At 36.4% G+C, this 17,834-nt stretch overlaps 1 protein-coding gene across 1 annotated transcript in view; it reads left to right on the plus strand.

The window, feature by feature from the left end:
* SASS6 (SAS-6 centriolar assembly protein) overlaps positions 1-17,748 on the plus strand; it is a 49,426-nt gene extending 31,678 nt beyond the window's left edge. Inside the window, exons 15-17 of the mRNA XM_026497542.4 lie at positions 13,141-13,238; positions 15,730-15,824; positions 15,929-17,748. Of these exons, the coding sequence (XP_026353327.1) occupies positions 13,141-13,238; positions 15,730-15,824; positions 15,929-16,035 (300 nt within the window). The 3' untranslated portion in view covers positions 16,036-17,748. The remainder of the gene's footprint in view (positions 1-13,140; positions 13,239-15,729; positions 15,825-15,928) is intronic.
* Positions 17,749-17,834: the final 86 nt, after the last annotated feature.

Genomic DNA, 17,834 nt, shown 5'->3' on the forward strand with positions numbered 1-17,834 from the left:
TTTGTTAATGGATGATCAGGTTGTTTTCAATCTACGTATTCATACAGTGCTTCAGCAATTATGCAATGAATTCATAACTCAATAAGACAAAGAACCTAATTTAAAAATGGGAAAAAGAGGGGCACCTGGGTGACTCAATTGGTTAAACGTCTCCCTTGGCTTTGGTCATGATCCCAGGGTCCTGGGATCAAGCCCCACATTGGGCTCCCTGCTCAGCGGGGGAGCCTTCTTACTCTCCCTCTGCCGCTCGCCCTGCTTGTGCTTGCCCTCTCCCTCTTTCTCTCTCTGTCAAAAAACTAACTGACTAATAAAATAAATAAAGTCTTTAAAAAAAATCCATGTAACTGTAATAAGATGAGAAAGTAGTGTTTTTGCTTTTAAGATCTATAAGAATGGAAGATTCCACTCATTTAGCATTGTGGAGCCAGAGTTATCTTTGACAAGTTGGCATTGTGGAGAGAGGTGATAAAACCAACTCTCACTAAACTGAAGTACAAATAGACATATGTACACAGAAATAAATTCCAGGGGCACCTGGCTGGCTCATTCAGTAGAGTGTGCAGCTCTTGATCTCAGGCTCGTTAGTTTGAGCCCTGTGTTGGGTGTAGAGATTACCTAAAAAAAAAAAAAAAAAAAAAAAAAAAAAAAAAAAAAAAATCCTGGGTAGGTTAAAGATTGACATTTAAAAAACAAAACTTTATGACCTTGGTACTGTGAATTCTTTCAGATAAGATAGAAAAAAAAATACAAATGAACTGTTAAAAAATGGATAATTTGGGGTACATTAAAGTTAAAAATGCCTGTATATCAAACCAAATGAGAAGATAAGCCAGAGATTGAGAGAAGATATTTACATCACATCTAACCACCCATAATGAATATCCAGAATGTCAGAGAACTTACATAATTCATTAAGAAAAAGCCAAGCTGCTGAACATAAAAGTGGACAAGAGATATAAATAAGCAGTTTATAGAAGAGAAATCTGAATAGCCAATAAATATATTAAAATATTTTAAGGGCACCTGGGTGGCTCAGTGGGTTAAGTATCTTCAGCTCAGGTAATGATCTCCGGGTCTTGGGGTCGAGCCCCGTGTAGGGCTCACTGCTCAGCAGGGAGCCTGCTTCTTCCTCTCCTGCTCCCCCTGCTTGTGTGCTCTTTCAAATAAATGAATAAAATCTTTTAAAAGTAAATCTAAAAATAATAAATATGGGAATGAGATTTAGAGAGAGATTTCATCAAAATAAATACATTAATGTCAAGCACATGAAAAGATGTTCAACTACGTCAAGTATTTTCTGTTTTATTGTATTGTGAATGTAATTGTTTTATTAACTACTTTCTTGGAATATTTATTGATGCTGTGTAGAAATGTAATTGATTTTTGTATGTTGATCTTTTATCCTGAAAGCTTCCTAAACTCATTGAGCTTATTATTAATGGCTTTTTGTGCATTGATATGATTATGTATTGTTTTTCTTTCATCAGTCAGGTATATTATGTCAATTTTGAAATATTATATCAGCTTTGCATTCTTAGGATAAAGTTCACTGAATTAAATGTTAAATCCAGTTGGTTGATTTTTTTCAGGTCCTCTGTGTCCTTGTTGACTTTCGACTTGTTTTATCAATTACTGAGAGGAATGTTGGTATCTCCAACTATTATTATAGCTGTTTCTATCATTTTTCCTGTTAATTCTATCAGTTTTAGTTTCACAGCTTTAGAAGCTCTTTGGTTGGGTACATATACCTCTTGAATTATGTCCTCCTGGTTGCTTAACCCTTTCATCATTATGTAATTTCCTTCTTCATTTTTGGTAATTTTCCATGCTCTGGGGTCTACTTTGTTTCTTATGAATATAGCTATTCTGGCTTCCTTTTAAGTGGTGTTTCCCTGAAATATCTTCTTCCACCCTTTTACTTTTTTTTTTTTTTTTTTAAGATTTTATTCATTTGACAGAGCACAAGCAGGGGGAGCGGCAGGCAGAGGGAGAGGGAGAAGCAGGCTGCAGAGCCCAATGTGGGGCCTGATGTGGGGCTCGATCCCAGGACCCTGGTTCATGAGCAGAGCCAAAGGCAGATGCTTAACTGACTGAGCCACCATGTGCCCTCACCCTTTTACTTTAAACCTATGTGTGTTATACTTAAAATGATTTCATCTAAAGAGCATATCTTGTTTGTTCCCTTTGTTTTTCATTCTTTTGGCCTTTTTTGACTTCTTTTCGTTATTTGAATATTTTTTAGTATTTCAATTTAATCTTTCTGTTTTTGATTATACTGTGTGTGTTTGTGTATATGTGTGTATGGGCGTGTACGTGTGTATACACCCCCCCCCCCACTCACACATCTTCGTCTACAAATTTATCGATGGACATTTAGGTTGCTTCCATATTTTGGCTCCTGTAAATATTGGAATAAATATAGGGGTTCATGTATCTTTTCAAATTAGTGTTTTTGTTTTCTTTGGGTAAATACCCAGTAGTGGAGCTACCCAATCATATGGCATTTCTATTTTTAATTTTTTAAGGAACCTTCATATTGTTTACCTTCATACTGTTTTTCACATTGACTGCACCAATTTACATTCCCATCAAGAGAGCATGAGGATTTCTTTTTTCTCCACATCCTTGCTAACATTTGTTCTTTCTTGTCTTTTTGATACTGGCTATTCTGACAGGTGTAAGGTTATATCACATTGTGGTTTTGATGTGTATTTCCCTGATGATTAGTGATGTCTAGCATGTTTTCATGTATCTGCTGGCTACCTGTATATCTTCTTTGAAAAACTGTTTAGGTTCTCTGCTTATTATTTATTTATTTATTTATTTTTATTTATTTATCTATTTTTATTTATTTGTTTATTTATTTATTTATTTACTTATTTATTTATTTATTCGACAGAGAGATAGAGACAGCCAGCAAGAGAGGGAACACAAGCAGGGGGAGTGGGAGAGGAAGAAGCAGGCTCATAGCGGAGGAGCCTGATGTGGGGCTCGATCCCAGAACGCCAGGATCACGCCCTGAGCTGAAGGCAGATACCTAACCACTGAGCCACCCAGGCGCCCCTGCTTATTTTTTAATCAGATTTTTTTGTGTGGAGGGGCAATGGTGTTGAGTTGTGTCACTTCTTTATATATTTTGGATAGTAACCCCTTATTGGATGTATCATTTGCAAGTATCTTCCATTCAGTAGGTTGCCTGTTTGTTTTGATTGTTTCCTTTGCTATTCAAAAGCTTTTTATTTTGATGCAGTCCCAATAATTTATTTTTGCTTTTATTTCCCTTGCCTTCAGATACATCTAGAAAAATGTTGCTAAGGCTGATGTCAAAGCGATTACTGGCTATGTTTTCTTCTAGGAGTTTTACAGTTTCTGGTCTCACATTTGGGTCTTTAATCCATTTTATTTTTGTGTATGGCGTAAGAATGTGGTCCAGTTTTATTCTAGTGCATGTAGCTGTCCAGTTTTCCCAACACCATTCGTTTAAGAGACTTTTTGCCTCGCTGTATATTCTTGCATGCTGTGCTGTAGATTAATTGACCATATAAGGATGGGTTTATTTCTGCGTGCTCTATTCTGTTGCATTGATCTGTGTGTTTATTTTTGTGGCAGTACCACACTGTTTTACTATAGCCTTGTAGTATTATCTTGAAATGTACCTCCAGCTTCATGGTCTTTTCTCATGAACTGCTTTGGCTATTAGATGCATTTTGTGATTCTGTAGAAATTTTATTTTATTTTTTAAGATTTTTTTTTTAGATAGAGCGAGAGAGAGAGTGAGCACGAGTGGCAGGGCAGCGGGTGGTGAGGGTGCAGAGGGAGAGGGAGAAGCAGGCTCTCCACTGAGCAGGGAGCCCGACTCAGAGCTCCATCCCAGGACCAGGGGATTATGACCTGAGCCAAAGTCAGACGCTTAACCAACTGAGCCACCCATGCGCCCCTCTGTAGACATTTTAGTATTATTTGTTGTAGTTCTGTGAAGAATGCTATTGGTATTTTGATAGGAATTGCACTGAGTCTGTAGATTGCTTTGGGTAGTATGGACATTTTAACAAAATTAATTCTTTCAGTCCATGAACATGATATATCTTTCCATTTGTTTGTGTTGTCTTCAGTTTCTTTCATCAGCATTTTAGAGTTTTCAGAGTGAATGTTTTTCACTTCCTCGGTTAAGTTTATTCTTAGGTATTTTATTCTTTCTGATGCAAAGATAAATGGGTTTGTTTTTTACGATGCTTAATTTTCATCCATGGGTTTTATTCAGCGTATCTAAAAATGTTTTTTTAAATTTTATTTATTCATTTGAGAGCGTGCACACAAGTGGAGGGAGGGGCAGAGGGAGAATGAGAAGCAGACTCCCTGCTGAGTGCGGAGCCCAATGTGGGGCTTGATCCCAGGACACTGAGATCATGACCTGAGCCAAAGTCAGATTCTTTTTTTTTTTTTTTTTAAAGAATTTATTTATTTATTTGACAGAGAGACAGCCAGCGAAAGAGGGAACGCAAGCAGGGGGAGTGGGAGAGGAAGAGGCAGGCTCCCAGCGGAGGAGCTGATGTGGGGCTCGATCCCATAACACCAGGATCACGCCCTGAGTCGAAGGCAGACGCTTAACAACTGAGCCACCCAGGCGCCCCCAAAGTCAGATTCTTAACTGACTGAGCCACCCAGGTGCCCCTAAAATTTTACTGATGAGCTTCAGAATTTTCCAGTTACGTTTTAAGTCAGATTATTGAGGTATCACACACAGTAAAATTCCAACTTTTGTAGTGTACTCCACTTAAAATTCTGTGGTAAAATACATATAGAATTCATGGTCTTAACCTTTTTAAAGATTTATTTATTTATTTGAGATAGAGAGAGTGAGCATGAGCAGGGGGACAGAGAGAGGGGTAAGCAGGCTCCCTGCTCATGAGCAGGGAACTTGACACGGGACTCAATCTCAGGACTGGGAGATCACGACCTGAGCCCAAGTCAGACGCTTAACTGACTAAGCCATCCAGTCACCCCTTAACCTTTTTAAAGTTTAGAATTAAAAATTGTGTATACACGGGCAGTGATGTTAAATACATTCATAATGTTGTGCAACCATCACCACCATCCATCTCCAGAACTCTTTTCATCTTATAAAACTGAAACTCTATACCCGTTAACCAATCATTTCCCAACTTCCCCCCATGCCTCCCAGCCCTGGTAACCACAATTCTTTCTGTCTCTATGATTTTGACTATTCTAAATACCTTATGTAAAGTGGAATCATCATACGGTATTTGTCTTTTTGTGACTGGCTTACTTCACTTAGCATGTGTTGTCAGGGTTCATCCCTGTTGTAGCATATGTCAGGATTTGTTCCCTTTACAGGGCTGGATAATATTCCATTGTATGTATATAACACATTTTGCCGAGTTTATCTGTTGATGGACACTTGAATTGCTTCCATGTTTAGCTATTGAAAATAATGCTTCTGTGAACATGGGTGTACAAATATGTCTTCAAGCCCTGTTTTCATTTCTTTTGAGCATATACCCAGAAGTAGAATTGCTGGTAGCCGTTTTAACTCTTAATTTTTTGAGAAACTGCCATATTTTCCATAGCTGTTGTACCATCTTATATTCCCACTAATAATGTACAAGAGTTCTAGTTTTTCCACATCCTTGCCAACAATTGTCTTATTTATTTTTTTTGAATGTAGCCATCCAAATGGGTGTGAGGTGGTATCTCATCGTAGTTTTGATTTGCCTTGCCCTAATGATCAGTGATGTTAAGCATCTTTTCATATGCTATTGGCTATCTATATATCTTTGGAGAAATGCTTATTCTGATTATTTGCCCACCTTTTTTTTTTTTTTAAGTTTTAATTTTAATTCCAGTTAACATAGTGTTATATTAGTTTCAGGTATACAGTATAGTAAGTCAACAAATCCATACATCACTTAGTGCTCATCACAATTGCACTCCTTAATCCCCATCAGCTATTTAGCCCACCCCCCCTTCTGGTAACCATCAGTTCTCTATAATTAAATGAGTCTGTTTTCTTATTAGTGTCATTCTCTCTCTCTCTCTTATTTTTTTTTTCCCTTTGCTTGGTTTGTTTTGTTTCTTCAACATATGAATGAAATCATATGGTATTTGTCTTTCTCTGACCTATTTTGCTTAGCATTATAGCTCCACCATGTCGTTGCATATGGCAAGATTTCATTCTTTATAGCTGAATAATATTCCATTGTGTATACACACACAGACACACACACACCACATCTTTTTATCCATTCATCAATTGATGGGCACGTGGGCTGCTTCCATAACTATTATAAATAATGTTGCTATAAACATAGGGATGCATGGAATTGTTTTCTTAATTTCCCTTTCTGCTACTTCATTATTAGTGTATAGAAACAAACCAATTTCTGTATATTTATTTTGTATCCTGCAATTTTACTGAGTTCACTTATTCTAATAGTTTTTTTGTAGAGTCTTTAGGGTTTTCTATGTATGGTATCATGTCATCTGTAAATAGTAACTGTTTAACTTCCTCCTTACCAATTTGTATGCCTTTTATTTCTTCTTGTCTTATTGCTGTGGCTAGGACTTCCAGTTCTATGTCAAGTAAAAGTAGCTAGAATGGACATCCTTGTACTGTTCCTGATCTTAGGAAAAAAGGTTTCAGTTTCTCACCATTCGGTATGATGTTGGCTGTGGGTTTGTCATATATGGCTTTTATTATGTTGAGGTATATTTTCTCTAAACCCGCTTTGTTGAGAATTTTTATCTTAAATGAATATTGAATTCATTAAATTTTTTTAATCTATTGAGATGACTGTGTGATTTTTATTTATTTTGTTAATGTGGTGTTTCACATATTGATTGATTTGCAGATATTGAACCATCCTTGCATCCTGGGAATAAATCCCACTTGATTGTGGTGAATGATGCTTTTTTCCCCTCCCCCCAAGATTGATTGATTGATTGATTGATTGATTTTAGAGGTAGAGTGCAAGCAGGGGGAGGGACACAGGAGAGGTAGAGAAAGAATCCACAACCAGACTCCCTGACTGAGCTTGAAGCCTGATGTGGGCATGAATGATGCTTTTTTTTTTTTTTTTTTAAAGATTTTATTTATTTATTTGACAGAGATAGAGACAGTCAGCGAGAGAGGGAACACAAGCAGGGGGAGTGGGAGAGGAAGAAGCAGGCTCCTAGCAGATGAGCCTGATGTGGGGCTTGATCCCAGAACGCCGGGATCACGCCCTGAGCTGCAGGCAGACGCTTAACGACTGAGCCACCCAGGCGCCCCATGAATGATGCTTTTATTGTTGTGAGTGATTTGCTACTTCTGCTGAGGATTTTTACATCTATGTTCTTCAGGGATATGGCCTGTAGTTTTCCTTTTTTGAAGGGTGATGCTGGCCTTGTAGAATGCATCTTGAAGCTTTCTTTCCTGTTCTATTTTTCTGGAATAGATTGACGAGAAAATAGATATTAATTATTCTTTAAATGTTAGGTAGAATTTACCTGTGAATCCATCTGGTTCTGGACTTTGATTTGTTGGGAATTTTTTGGGTCTTTTGAAGATTTTATTTATTTATTTTAGAGAGCACAAGTGGGGAAAGGGACAGAGGGAGAGAGAGAATCTAAGCAGACTCCATGCTGAGCGCAGAGCCCAACCTGGGGCTCAGTCTCACAACCCCGAGATCATGACCTGAGCCAAAATCAAGAGTTGGATGTTTAACTGACTGAGCCACCAGGTGTCCCCGGAATTTTTTGATTACTGATTTAGTTTATTGACTGGAAATTGGTCTGAACTGTTCAGATTTTGTTTCTTCTTAATTCAGTTTTGGAAGATTGTATATGTTTTTAGAAATTTGTCCATTTCTTCTCAGTTGCCCAATTTTTTGTCATATAATTTTTCATTTTAGTTTCTTAAAATCCTTTGTGTTTCTGTGGTGTTAGTTGTTACTACTTCATGTCTATTTATTTTGTTCCTCTTTTTTTCCTCATGAGTCTAGCTCAAAGTTTGTCAGTTTTGTTGATATTTTCAAAGAACCACCTGATTTCATTGATCTGTTTCAGTGTTTTTTAGTCTCTATTTCATTTATTTCTGCTCTAATGTTTATTTTCCCCTCTCACTGCCTTGGGCTTTGTTCTTTTTCTAGTTCCTCTAGATGTAAAGTTAGATAGTTTGAGATTTTTCTTGTTTTTTGAGGTAGGCTTTTATCACTATAAATTTTCCTCTGAGAATTGCTTTAGTTGCATTCTATAGACTTTGGATCAATGTGTTTTCATTTTCTTTTGTCTTCTTGTAGTTTTTGATTTCTTCCTTGATTTCTTCATTGATCCAGTGGGTATTTAGCAGCATGTTGTTAGGCTCCATGTGTTTATGCTTTTGCCGTTTTTTTTCTTGTAATTTCTACTTTCATAACTGTTGTGGTTGGAAATGATGGTTGATATGATTTCAGTCTTAACATTTATTGAGACTTATTTTGTGACCTAATATGTGATCTGTCCTAGAGAATGTTTCATGTGATTTTAAAGCAATGTGTATTCTGTTGTTTTGGGATGGAACGTTCTATATATCTCTGTTGAAGTCTCTCTGTTCTAATATGTTATGTTCTAATAAGTTCCTTTTTAATTTTTTGCCTGGATGAAGTATCCATTGATGTAAGTGGGGTGTTAGAGTCCCCTCCTATCATTGTATTACTGTCAGTTTCTCCCTTTACATCTGTTAATATTTGCTTATTAAGTGCTCCAGTGGTGACTACATAGGTATTTACAATTGTTGTATCCCCTTGCTGGATTGATGCCTTTATTATTATGTAATGCCCTTCTTTCTCTCTTTTTACGCTTTAATGTCTGTGTTGTCTGATGTAAGTATGGCTACATAGGCTTTATTTCACTTCCATTTGCATGGAATATCTTTTTCTTCACTTCACCTTCGGTCTTCATGTGTCTTTAGGTCCGAAGTGAGTCTCTTGTAGGCAGCACATAGATGGGGCTTGTTTTGTTATCCGTTCTGTCACATTTAAAGTAATTATCGATAAGTATGTACTTATTGCCATTTTATTGTTTCGTTTTTGTAGTTCTTCTCTGTTCCTTTCTTCTGTTGCTCTCTTGTGAATGATGACTTTCTTAATGTTAGGCTTGGATTTCTTTCTCTTTTGTGTATCTACTATAGGTTTTTGGTTGATGGTTACCATGAAGTTCTTATATAACATCCTAAGTACTTAACAGTCTGTATTAACTTGATGGTCACTTAATTTCAAAGACATTGTAAAAGAACTTTATTTTTACTCTCCCCCTCTTCGCTGTTTTTATGGTTTACATCTTTTTATTTCATGAGTCCCCTTAACTAAATTTTAAAGATTTTATTTATCTTAGAGCATGCATGTTTAGCGGGGGGTGGGGGGGGACACCTCCAGCAGTCTCTGTACTGAGTATGGAGCCCATCATGGGGCTCAGTTGCTCGACCCTAAGATCGTGACCTGAGCTGAAATGAAGAATCAGATGCTTAACTGAGTCACCCAGGTGTGCCACACCCTTAACTAATTTTTAGAAATAACTGAATTTATTACTTTTGTCTTCTAACCTTTACACTAGCTTCATAAGTAATTGCTCTATTACCTTTAGTGTATGTTTGCTTTTATTCATGAAAGGTTTTCCTTTCCTAATTTTCTTTTAATTATGGCATTTTCTTTTCCACTTAAAGGAGTCTCTTTATAGAAAGTGACTTTTTTCTCTGGTTGCTTTTAAGATTTTCTTTTTTTTCATTGATTTTTTTTTTTCAGCAACTTATTTATGATACGCCTTGGTGTGGTACATGTCTATCATTATCCACTTAGGGCTTTTTATTGAGGACTTGTTATCAGGGATTAATGGTTGACAGCTTGGAAAATTGTCATTATTTGACTTTTTTTTTTTTTTTTTACTAGTATTTCCTTTCAGTACTCCAGTTACACAGCTGATCACATATTTTTCGATTGAGACTGTTTACTTTTTTATGTTTCATTTTATATTCTAATGTTCTGTCTTAAAATTTACCAATCTTTATTTCTGCAGTGTTTAATATGCTGTTATTTCTGTCCAGTGAGAAATTTGTATTTTAGGTAATGAATTTGTCATCTCTGCAAGTTCTATTTCATTCTTTTTTATGTCTTTCATTTTTTCCCATTCTTTTGATTTCCATTAAATTCTTGTTCATAGTTATCATTGTTCTAACATCTCTGTCCTTGTTTTGTTATCATTTCTGTCAAATCTGGATCTGTTTTGTTGGCTGTTTTTTCTTGGTATTTTCACATTTTCTTATTGTCATCTCTAGTAATTTTTGATAGAATGTGGAACATTGTCAGGGGTTACATTGTTGACTCTATGGATTTTGTTACTTCCTTTAAAGAATGGCTGCTATTTCAGTTAGTTTGGGGTTCCTTTGATCCCTTTGGAGCATTCTGCATTTTTTGTTTTCTTCTTTAGCTTTACTTCAGTGCATCTAGGGTAGCTTTTTCTCAAGAGATGGTCCAGCTCTTCTATAAAACTGTGATCTGGCTCTTCACTTCTATAAAACTGTGATTCCTGGCTCTTCACTGAATGCCCTAAATGATTACCAAAGACTTTCAACTTTGACTCCGTGATTATGAACCTTTGGAATTGTTCAGGTTAAAACTCCCATTTCTTTTTTTAGTCTTGGGGAGATTTTTTTCCCTATGCATGTGTCTAGTGCTGAGCAAAAACTTAAAGGGACCCATGTGTGGATTTCTAGAGATTTTTCTCTTTATAAATTTTTTTTTTCCATTTATTAGAGAGCGAGGAAGTGAGCATGAGCAGGAGGAGGGGCAGAGGGAGAGGAGAGAGAATCCCAAGCAGACTCCACACTGAGCATGGAGCCTAACATGGGGCTCAGCCTCGCAACCCTGAGATCATAACCTGAGCCGGAATCAAGAGACGCTTAACTGACTGAGCTATCCGGAAGCCCCTTTATAGCTTCTTTCGCATCAGAATTCTGCCCTGCAACTTCCACTCACCCCAGCCTCCCTAAAATCTGATCTTGATCTCTTCCATTTAGCAATTGTGTTTTCCCTCTGTACCTGAATTTAGGTAAAGTGCCTCCACTTGGAAAGGTGGGTCAGTTGTAGGGATCACACTTCTCTCGAAGATTACAGTTGTGTACTACCTGTTGCTCATATTTGAGACCATTCTTTTTATTTGTCCAGTTACTAATTTATGATTTTTCCTGTGTCTTATAAATTGGTATCTGGTACTTTCTTAATGTTTCTTTTTCATATTTATTTTTCTATACGGAATATTAGAATCAGCTTGTTTCACTTTCAAAAATCCTTTTTGTGTTTAAGGTTATCATGTGAAATGCATGGGTTCATGTAGGGAGAACTAATACTCTGGCATATTGAACCTTGGTAGTCAAGTACAGTAGCACATATCTTTTTAATTCGTGATTTTAACCAATAGTATCTATTGCTGTTTTGTGAGTTTTTACTAAAAATAGATATTATTTTCTCATACCTTTTTCTTTGTATGCAAGTAGTCATTTTTTTTTTTTAATCTATTAGTGTGGTGACTTATATGTATACCTTTTTCTAATACACAACCCATTTGTAAATTTCTGGTATGAAACCTAAGTCGTATATTTTAGCTTGGATTTTTGTAGAGATTCTTGGATTACTTTTGATTGTTTTAAAGATTTATTTTTTATTTATTAAAGGGAGAGAGAGAGAGAGAAAGGAGGGACAGAGGGAGGCAGAGAGGGACTCCTTGCTGAGTGCAGAGCCTGAGCCTGAGATCATGACCTGAACCAAAACCAAGGATCAGCCGCTTAACTGACTGAGCCACCAGGAACCCCTACTTTTGATTGTTCTAAAATTCAAACTCCTAGCTTTCATTTAGAATCCTTAAATATAACAGACTTCGAAAATTCTTGAAAAGGAAGGAATTCTCAGAATGCATGAGGTGTATGCATCATTGTGGTAAGGAGGGAGACAGCTTTTAGAGCTACGACAATTATTTAAATGTACAGCTGACCCTGAACTGTGCTGGGGTTTGGGGGCACTGACCCCCACATTGTCAAAAAACTGCATATAACTTTTGACCCCCCCCCCAAATTGAACTACTGTATTTTTAATATATATTTATATATTTTTTCACCTCACCCCCCCATGAATGTATTTTATATTGTGGTTGAAAAGAAGTTGCCAAATGACAACAAGCAAAGGGAAGGTAGAAGAAAGATACAGGGTAGGCTGGAACGGCAGGACACTCACCTGGTTTTGGCACGCCTCTTCCCACTCCCTGTGTGCGTGAAGGTTAGTTCATTGAAGCCTTGAACTGAGAGGCAGCAAAGGAACCAGCACTGGAGAGGGATTCTTGCTGAAGTGGTAGGGCCAGTTACTGGTCCTACTTGGCCAGGAATCACAGAATAATACCACATCACCAAAGGGCCTGGGGGAACCTCACAATGACAGGAAAAAGCCTGCAATGCAGAGCAGACAGCAGGGGGAGGTGCCGTCCGCCATACTGAATGTTCTCCAAGTGGATGAGCTAACACCCCGGGGATCTAGCGGCTCACAGCTTGCCAGCATTTCCTGTAAGCAGAAGCTGCCTTAGGACCATGTAGGGAGTCAAGTGGATCAAGCCAACCTAGAGAGATGGTGGTAAAGGTGCTCTGCCGTCCCCTGGACGTTGCATAGAAGGAAGTTTTCTGCATTTCTGGATAGTGGATAAGGAGTGTTACTCCAGGATCCAGTTTTGCTAACTTTGGGTGGTGATGAGGAGACGTCTGGTACCTCATTCTACTGTACTGTATTTATTGACCAAAGTCTGTGTGTAAGTAGATCCCCGCAGTTCAAACCCAGGTTGTTCAGCTGGATTAATGTTTGTTTTTGTTTCAAAATAATTGTTAAGAGAATCCTTTTATGCTGTTCATCTTGGCTTCTATTACAGGAATGTTTTTGACAGAGAAATAGCATTTGTTGTTGTTGTTGTTGTTAAATCTGCTCAAGCAGATGTGCTGTGTTATAAAATTCGTGTTGATCCTTTCCTCTGTGGTCTAGATTTATCAGGAAAAAAATTTCACCACTTGTCTCCGGATGGAACTGTCTCAGTTCTCGCTCATTCAGTTACACAAGGTGTTTTCCCTCTTTGCAGGTTCAGTTCAACTTGCAGTTTACAAAACCAAATATATCACTAGGAGATGTTCATTCAGGAACAACTATTAGTGTGCCTTGCTCAACTGATAAGGAAAAGTAAGTACTTGTTGGCATAAAATTTAATGTTTGCAATTTTGAAAGTTATCTTAAATAATTTTTATCCGTGCTTGAAAGCTTTGATGCCCACTTATTTGTGACATTTTAAGTTGCCGGTCAGTGGGATTGAAGTGGAGTTCCTTTTATCTGTAAGAAAGAGATTTCCCATATTTTTTTTAACTGTAGAAGACAGTTAAACATACAGTAAAATTTTATTTTTTAAGAGAGACTTTCCTAGATAAGTGAACTACCTTTCATCTGCTTTTGGTCAAGTAGATAGAAATCTTTTTAACTCCGTTTAGTGTGGCTTTTGTTTTTGTTTGCTTATATGGCTGTGTCTGCCTCTGGAAGCGCTCCATTTTCTGAATTAATGCTTCCAGTGTAAAGTACTCCGAGAAGCCAGCTATTTTATTTTATTTTATTTTATTTTATTTTTTATTTTATTTTATTTTATTATTTATATTTTAAAGACTTATTTATTTTAGCACATGAGCAAGGGGAGGGACAGAAGGAGAGGGAGAGAAGCTGACTTCCTGCTGAGCACGGAGTCCCATGGCTCCATCTCAGGACCCTGAGATCATGACCTGAGCTGAAACCGAGAGTCAGACCCTTAACCGACTGAGCCACCCAGGCGACCCAGAAGCCAACTATTTTAAACTGCTAGAATTCTTTGCCAAGAATAACAAGGCTTGTGAGATTGTCCCATACCTACCAAAATAAGCTTTAATTTTATGACTTGTTTTGCCTACTCAGAAATGCCTTCGTATTTTTTAGCTTTTACACAGGTTTTACCTAGTGAGGTTTGTCCATCAGTGAGTTGTGACTACATGAAACAGCTCGTGAAAACTTGTCTCTCCGGGTAGTCTCTCTGGTAGTCTACACGTTTGTACAATTTTTTCTTATTATGCTTCCTACTTTAATCACTCATTACCATGAGCTATCATCATTCCAATATATTGCACAATAAATTACTAATAGTTCCAAGAGGCTTCTTATCCCAGTTCTCTGGCTCTTATTCCTTAGCTTCTCTAAAATTGGCACCAACATGAATATTACAATAGTTCATGAGCCTCTCTTTTAAAAAACAGATTCTTTGAAGTCTTGAAATGTATGTATTTGTTATATTTAATCTCACACTTGTTCAAGAGGCAGAGAGAGCATCTGGAATTCGTGTTAATAGTAGAACACCATGTTTATATATTTAACTCTGTCCTACACACCAAGAGCAATTTTACTTGCAGAAAATACCATATTTGGGGGCCCCTGGGTGGCTCAGTAGTTAAGCGTCTGCCTTCAGCTCAGGGCGTGATCCCAGAGTCCTGGGATGGAGCCCTGCATCGGGCTCCCTGCTCTGCTGGGAGCCTGCTTCTTCCTCTCCCACTCCCCCTGCTTGTGTTCCTTCTCTTGCTGGCTGTCTCTCTGTCAAATAAATAAATAAAATCTTAAAAAAAAAATGAAAATACTGTATTTGTGGTACAAAATCAGACATGTGTCCATAAAATTAGGACTGTTCAGCTATTTTGAGTATTTTCTGTTTGTAATTGGCTTTTTCCATTATTCGTTGTCAGCTAGGAAAAAGTGGCAATGGGTATCAAAAGTTAAAGGAAAAAAAGTTAAAATTGAAAGAAATACCTATTCACCCACTTACTTCTTTTCTGAAAATTGGAAAAAGACCATTTAATTTTAAGAATGTGCATTGTTTTACGAGTGCCTTTAAATTCTTGTTACATGGAACTACTAAAGAAGCTTGGCACTGGACAGATTTAGAAAAAAGGAATATGGTGGTAGAAAGGGGAAAAATACAACTATGTAAATGCCCCCCATGTTTTTCTAGAATTTTATATTTGTATTCATCTGACTAAAATTTATTAATTTTAATAGTGCATATTAATGACAAGTTTGAAGTACTATAAAATTTTGAAGTGCTTTTGGCAAAGGAAAAATATTACTCATATTTTTATTTTTTATTATTTTTTTAAAGTAGGCCCCATGCCTAGTTTCAAATGCAATGAAGGGCTTGAACTCACAACCCTGAGATCAAGACCTGAGCTAAGATCGATTTGAAGGGTTAACCAAATGAGCCACCCAGGCGCCCCTTACTCATTTTAAATACAAGAGGAGATAGGAATTATTAAATAATGATATTCTTGAAGCATGAACATGTTTTCATCCATCATGTATCACTTATGCATTGTCGTTTTACAGTTTCATAGTACTGGAGTTTTCATTTCCCCTATAGTCTTTATCTTAGCACTTCAACTTACTAGTGTTATTATGGTCTCTTCACTGGGAAGGGTATTTTGGTTTATGGATAAATTACTTGCTTAAGAAACCAGTGAAGAATGATTTATTTTGAACAAAGCTATAAACACAATTAGTTTATTTTATATATAGTATATGTATGTCTGTAGATTAGATGAACCTTCAAAATTATTAAAGTGAAAATAAGGCTTTGTTAAAATAAGTAAATAATTACTATTTTCCTTTCAAGTGGTGCAAATTTAGGGCTGGAATCCAAATACCTGAAGAAAAGGGAAGATAGCATTCCTTTACGTGGGCTCAGCCAAAACCTGTTCAATAAACCAGGTGAGAGGACAGTTCTGAAATGGATTTTACACTGTGGTTTAATTGACTATATTTTATAAAGACTTAAGTGAATACAAATAATCTTTTTTTGTCCTCATTTGCAGACCATCAAAAAGATGGCACTTTGGGAGCATTACAGACATCTTCCAAACCCGCAGTGCTCCCTCCTGCATCTTCCGCGTATTTCCCCGGGCAGTTAACAAACAGTTAATGCCGGTGTTGTCTTTTACTTCTTATTGAAATTTCAGAAATTCCCATGGTTTAAAAATATATGAACAGCATAGATCAAACTACGCCAGCAAGTTTCAAAGTTTACTTGAGCTTCCTGTATTAGATTGTCTGGATCCTTTCTAAGAACTGCTGTCGTTTCATGGCAAGCTACAGGAGCCAGTTTCTACTTGGGGGCCTAGTGTGAAGATTCTGAGTAAATGACACTTTTTAGTTTGTGAACATGGTTGTTTTATAGAATAATAGTATGAATTTTATTAAATGAATCCTTAGAAATTCTCAGAGGTTCTAAGGAAAGAGTTGATCCTTATAAGGGACGTTCTAGTCATTGAGTATCTGGGTAAATGAAAACCTGTTCAGACATATGAAACCAAAGAATGTCAATAATTCATTTATCATTTTCATTAGTAAAATAAGAGTTTTAAATTTAACACCTGAAAATTATGAGGGAAAATTATTATCTCCAAAGATAAGTATATTATTGATATTTACAGTAAAGGGAAAAGTCCTAAAATTACCTTCAATGAATGAAATTAATCCTTCATAGCAAGTAAGTATTTTCTTTGCAGCATCTTTAAATTAGCTATTGAACAAGTCTAAGTAATTCTGATAAATTACAAAAATAATTTGGACTATGTATTTATGTATTTATAACTTGACAATGTATTTATATAACCCAGATTGGGTGTAAAGTGCTTTTAATCATTTGAGCTGCAAAGTTTATAGAATTTCAGTGCTTCCTGGAAATCTACACTTACCAAGTTTTTCTCTTTTGTTTGGAGTTTTATTAGTTTGTTATGCAGTTAAATCTATATTAGTGGAAAGTTTTAAAAATAAGTACTATACAGAATACTTTTAGAGCATCATGAATATTCATTTTTTAAAATCAGATTGGGTTCATTTTAATGTTTGCTTATTAATAAGGTAAGCAAAATGAATAACTTCTAGAAGTTACAACTTTTTTCTCTCCCCTGTAACCAACCCAGTTTCAAGTAAGAATTTAAAAAAATGAGGTCAGAAAAATCCACCTAGAATCAAAGTTTCCCATTTTGTTTTCTTGTTGATGATCGCCCAGTCCAGAGGAACGTTCTCTTCCAAAACGTATAAATCTTGTTTGCAAGGATTGCTAATGCTCTTGTGATTTTTAAAAAACTATTTTCAAGGACCTTACTACACAGATGAGGAAAGAGAATTCAGTATATTAATATCAATGTTATCGGGTTCCTGATAAGACAAAGAATGTATTTGCTCATATTTTTCTGAAGCCACAATACTGAGTCTTGATACTTTGAAACTGCTGGTAGTTGGCAAGCAGTCTTAACTAGGGGATTTATTCTAAAAAATTTAGTAACCATTATTGGGTAGTGACTTTTTGTATGTGACTGACTTGTCATTTCAATATACTAAAGGAGTATTAGTAAGAATACTTGGTAGCACTTACTAATAATCTGGAAAGTAGCCTCTTGGTGATATTAGAATCTTTCCTGTAAATATTATGTAATATATATAAAACATTGTGACAGGGTTTGGATGGGACTTAGGACATACAGGTAGTTCTTTTTTATTTGAAATTGTTTTGCAGTGTACAGCTGTACATGTGTTAATAATCACAAGGTTGCACTAAATGTATTTCTGTAAACTGTGAGCTTTGTTAATAAAGTATTTATGGAGTATGACTTGTATATAAAAACAGAAACAGCATTGATCTACAGTTGTTGACTATGCTTAGAATTTAAGTACTTCCGTTTAATTTACGGACTAAGTTTTCATTTCTTGTCTTTC

The sequence above is a fragment of the Ursus arctos genome, unplaced genomic scaffold, assembly GCF_023065955.2.
Source record: "Ursus arctos isolate Adak ecotype North America unplaced genomic scaffold, UrsArc2.0 scaffold_12, whole genome shotgun sequence".
Classification (NCBI taxonomy): Eukaryota; Metazoa; Chordata; class Mammalia; order Carnivora; family Ursidae; genus Ursus; species Ursus arctos.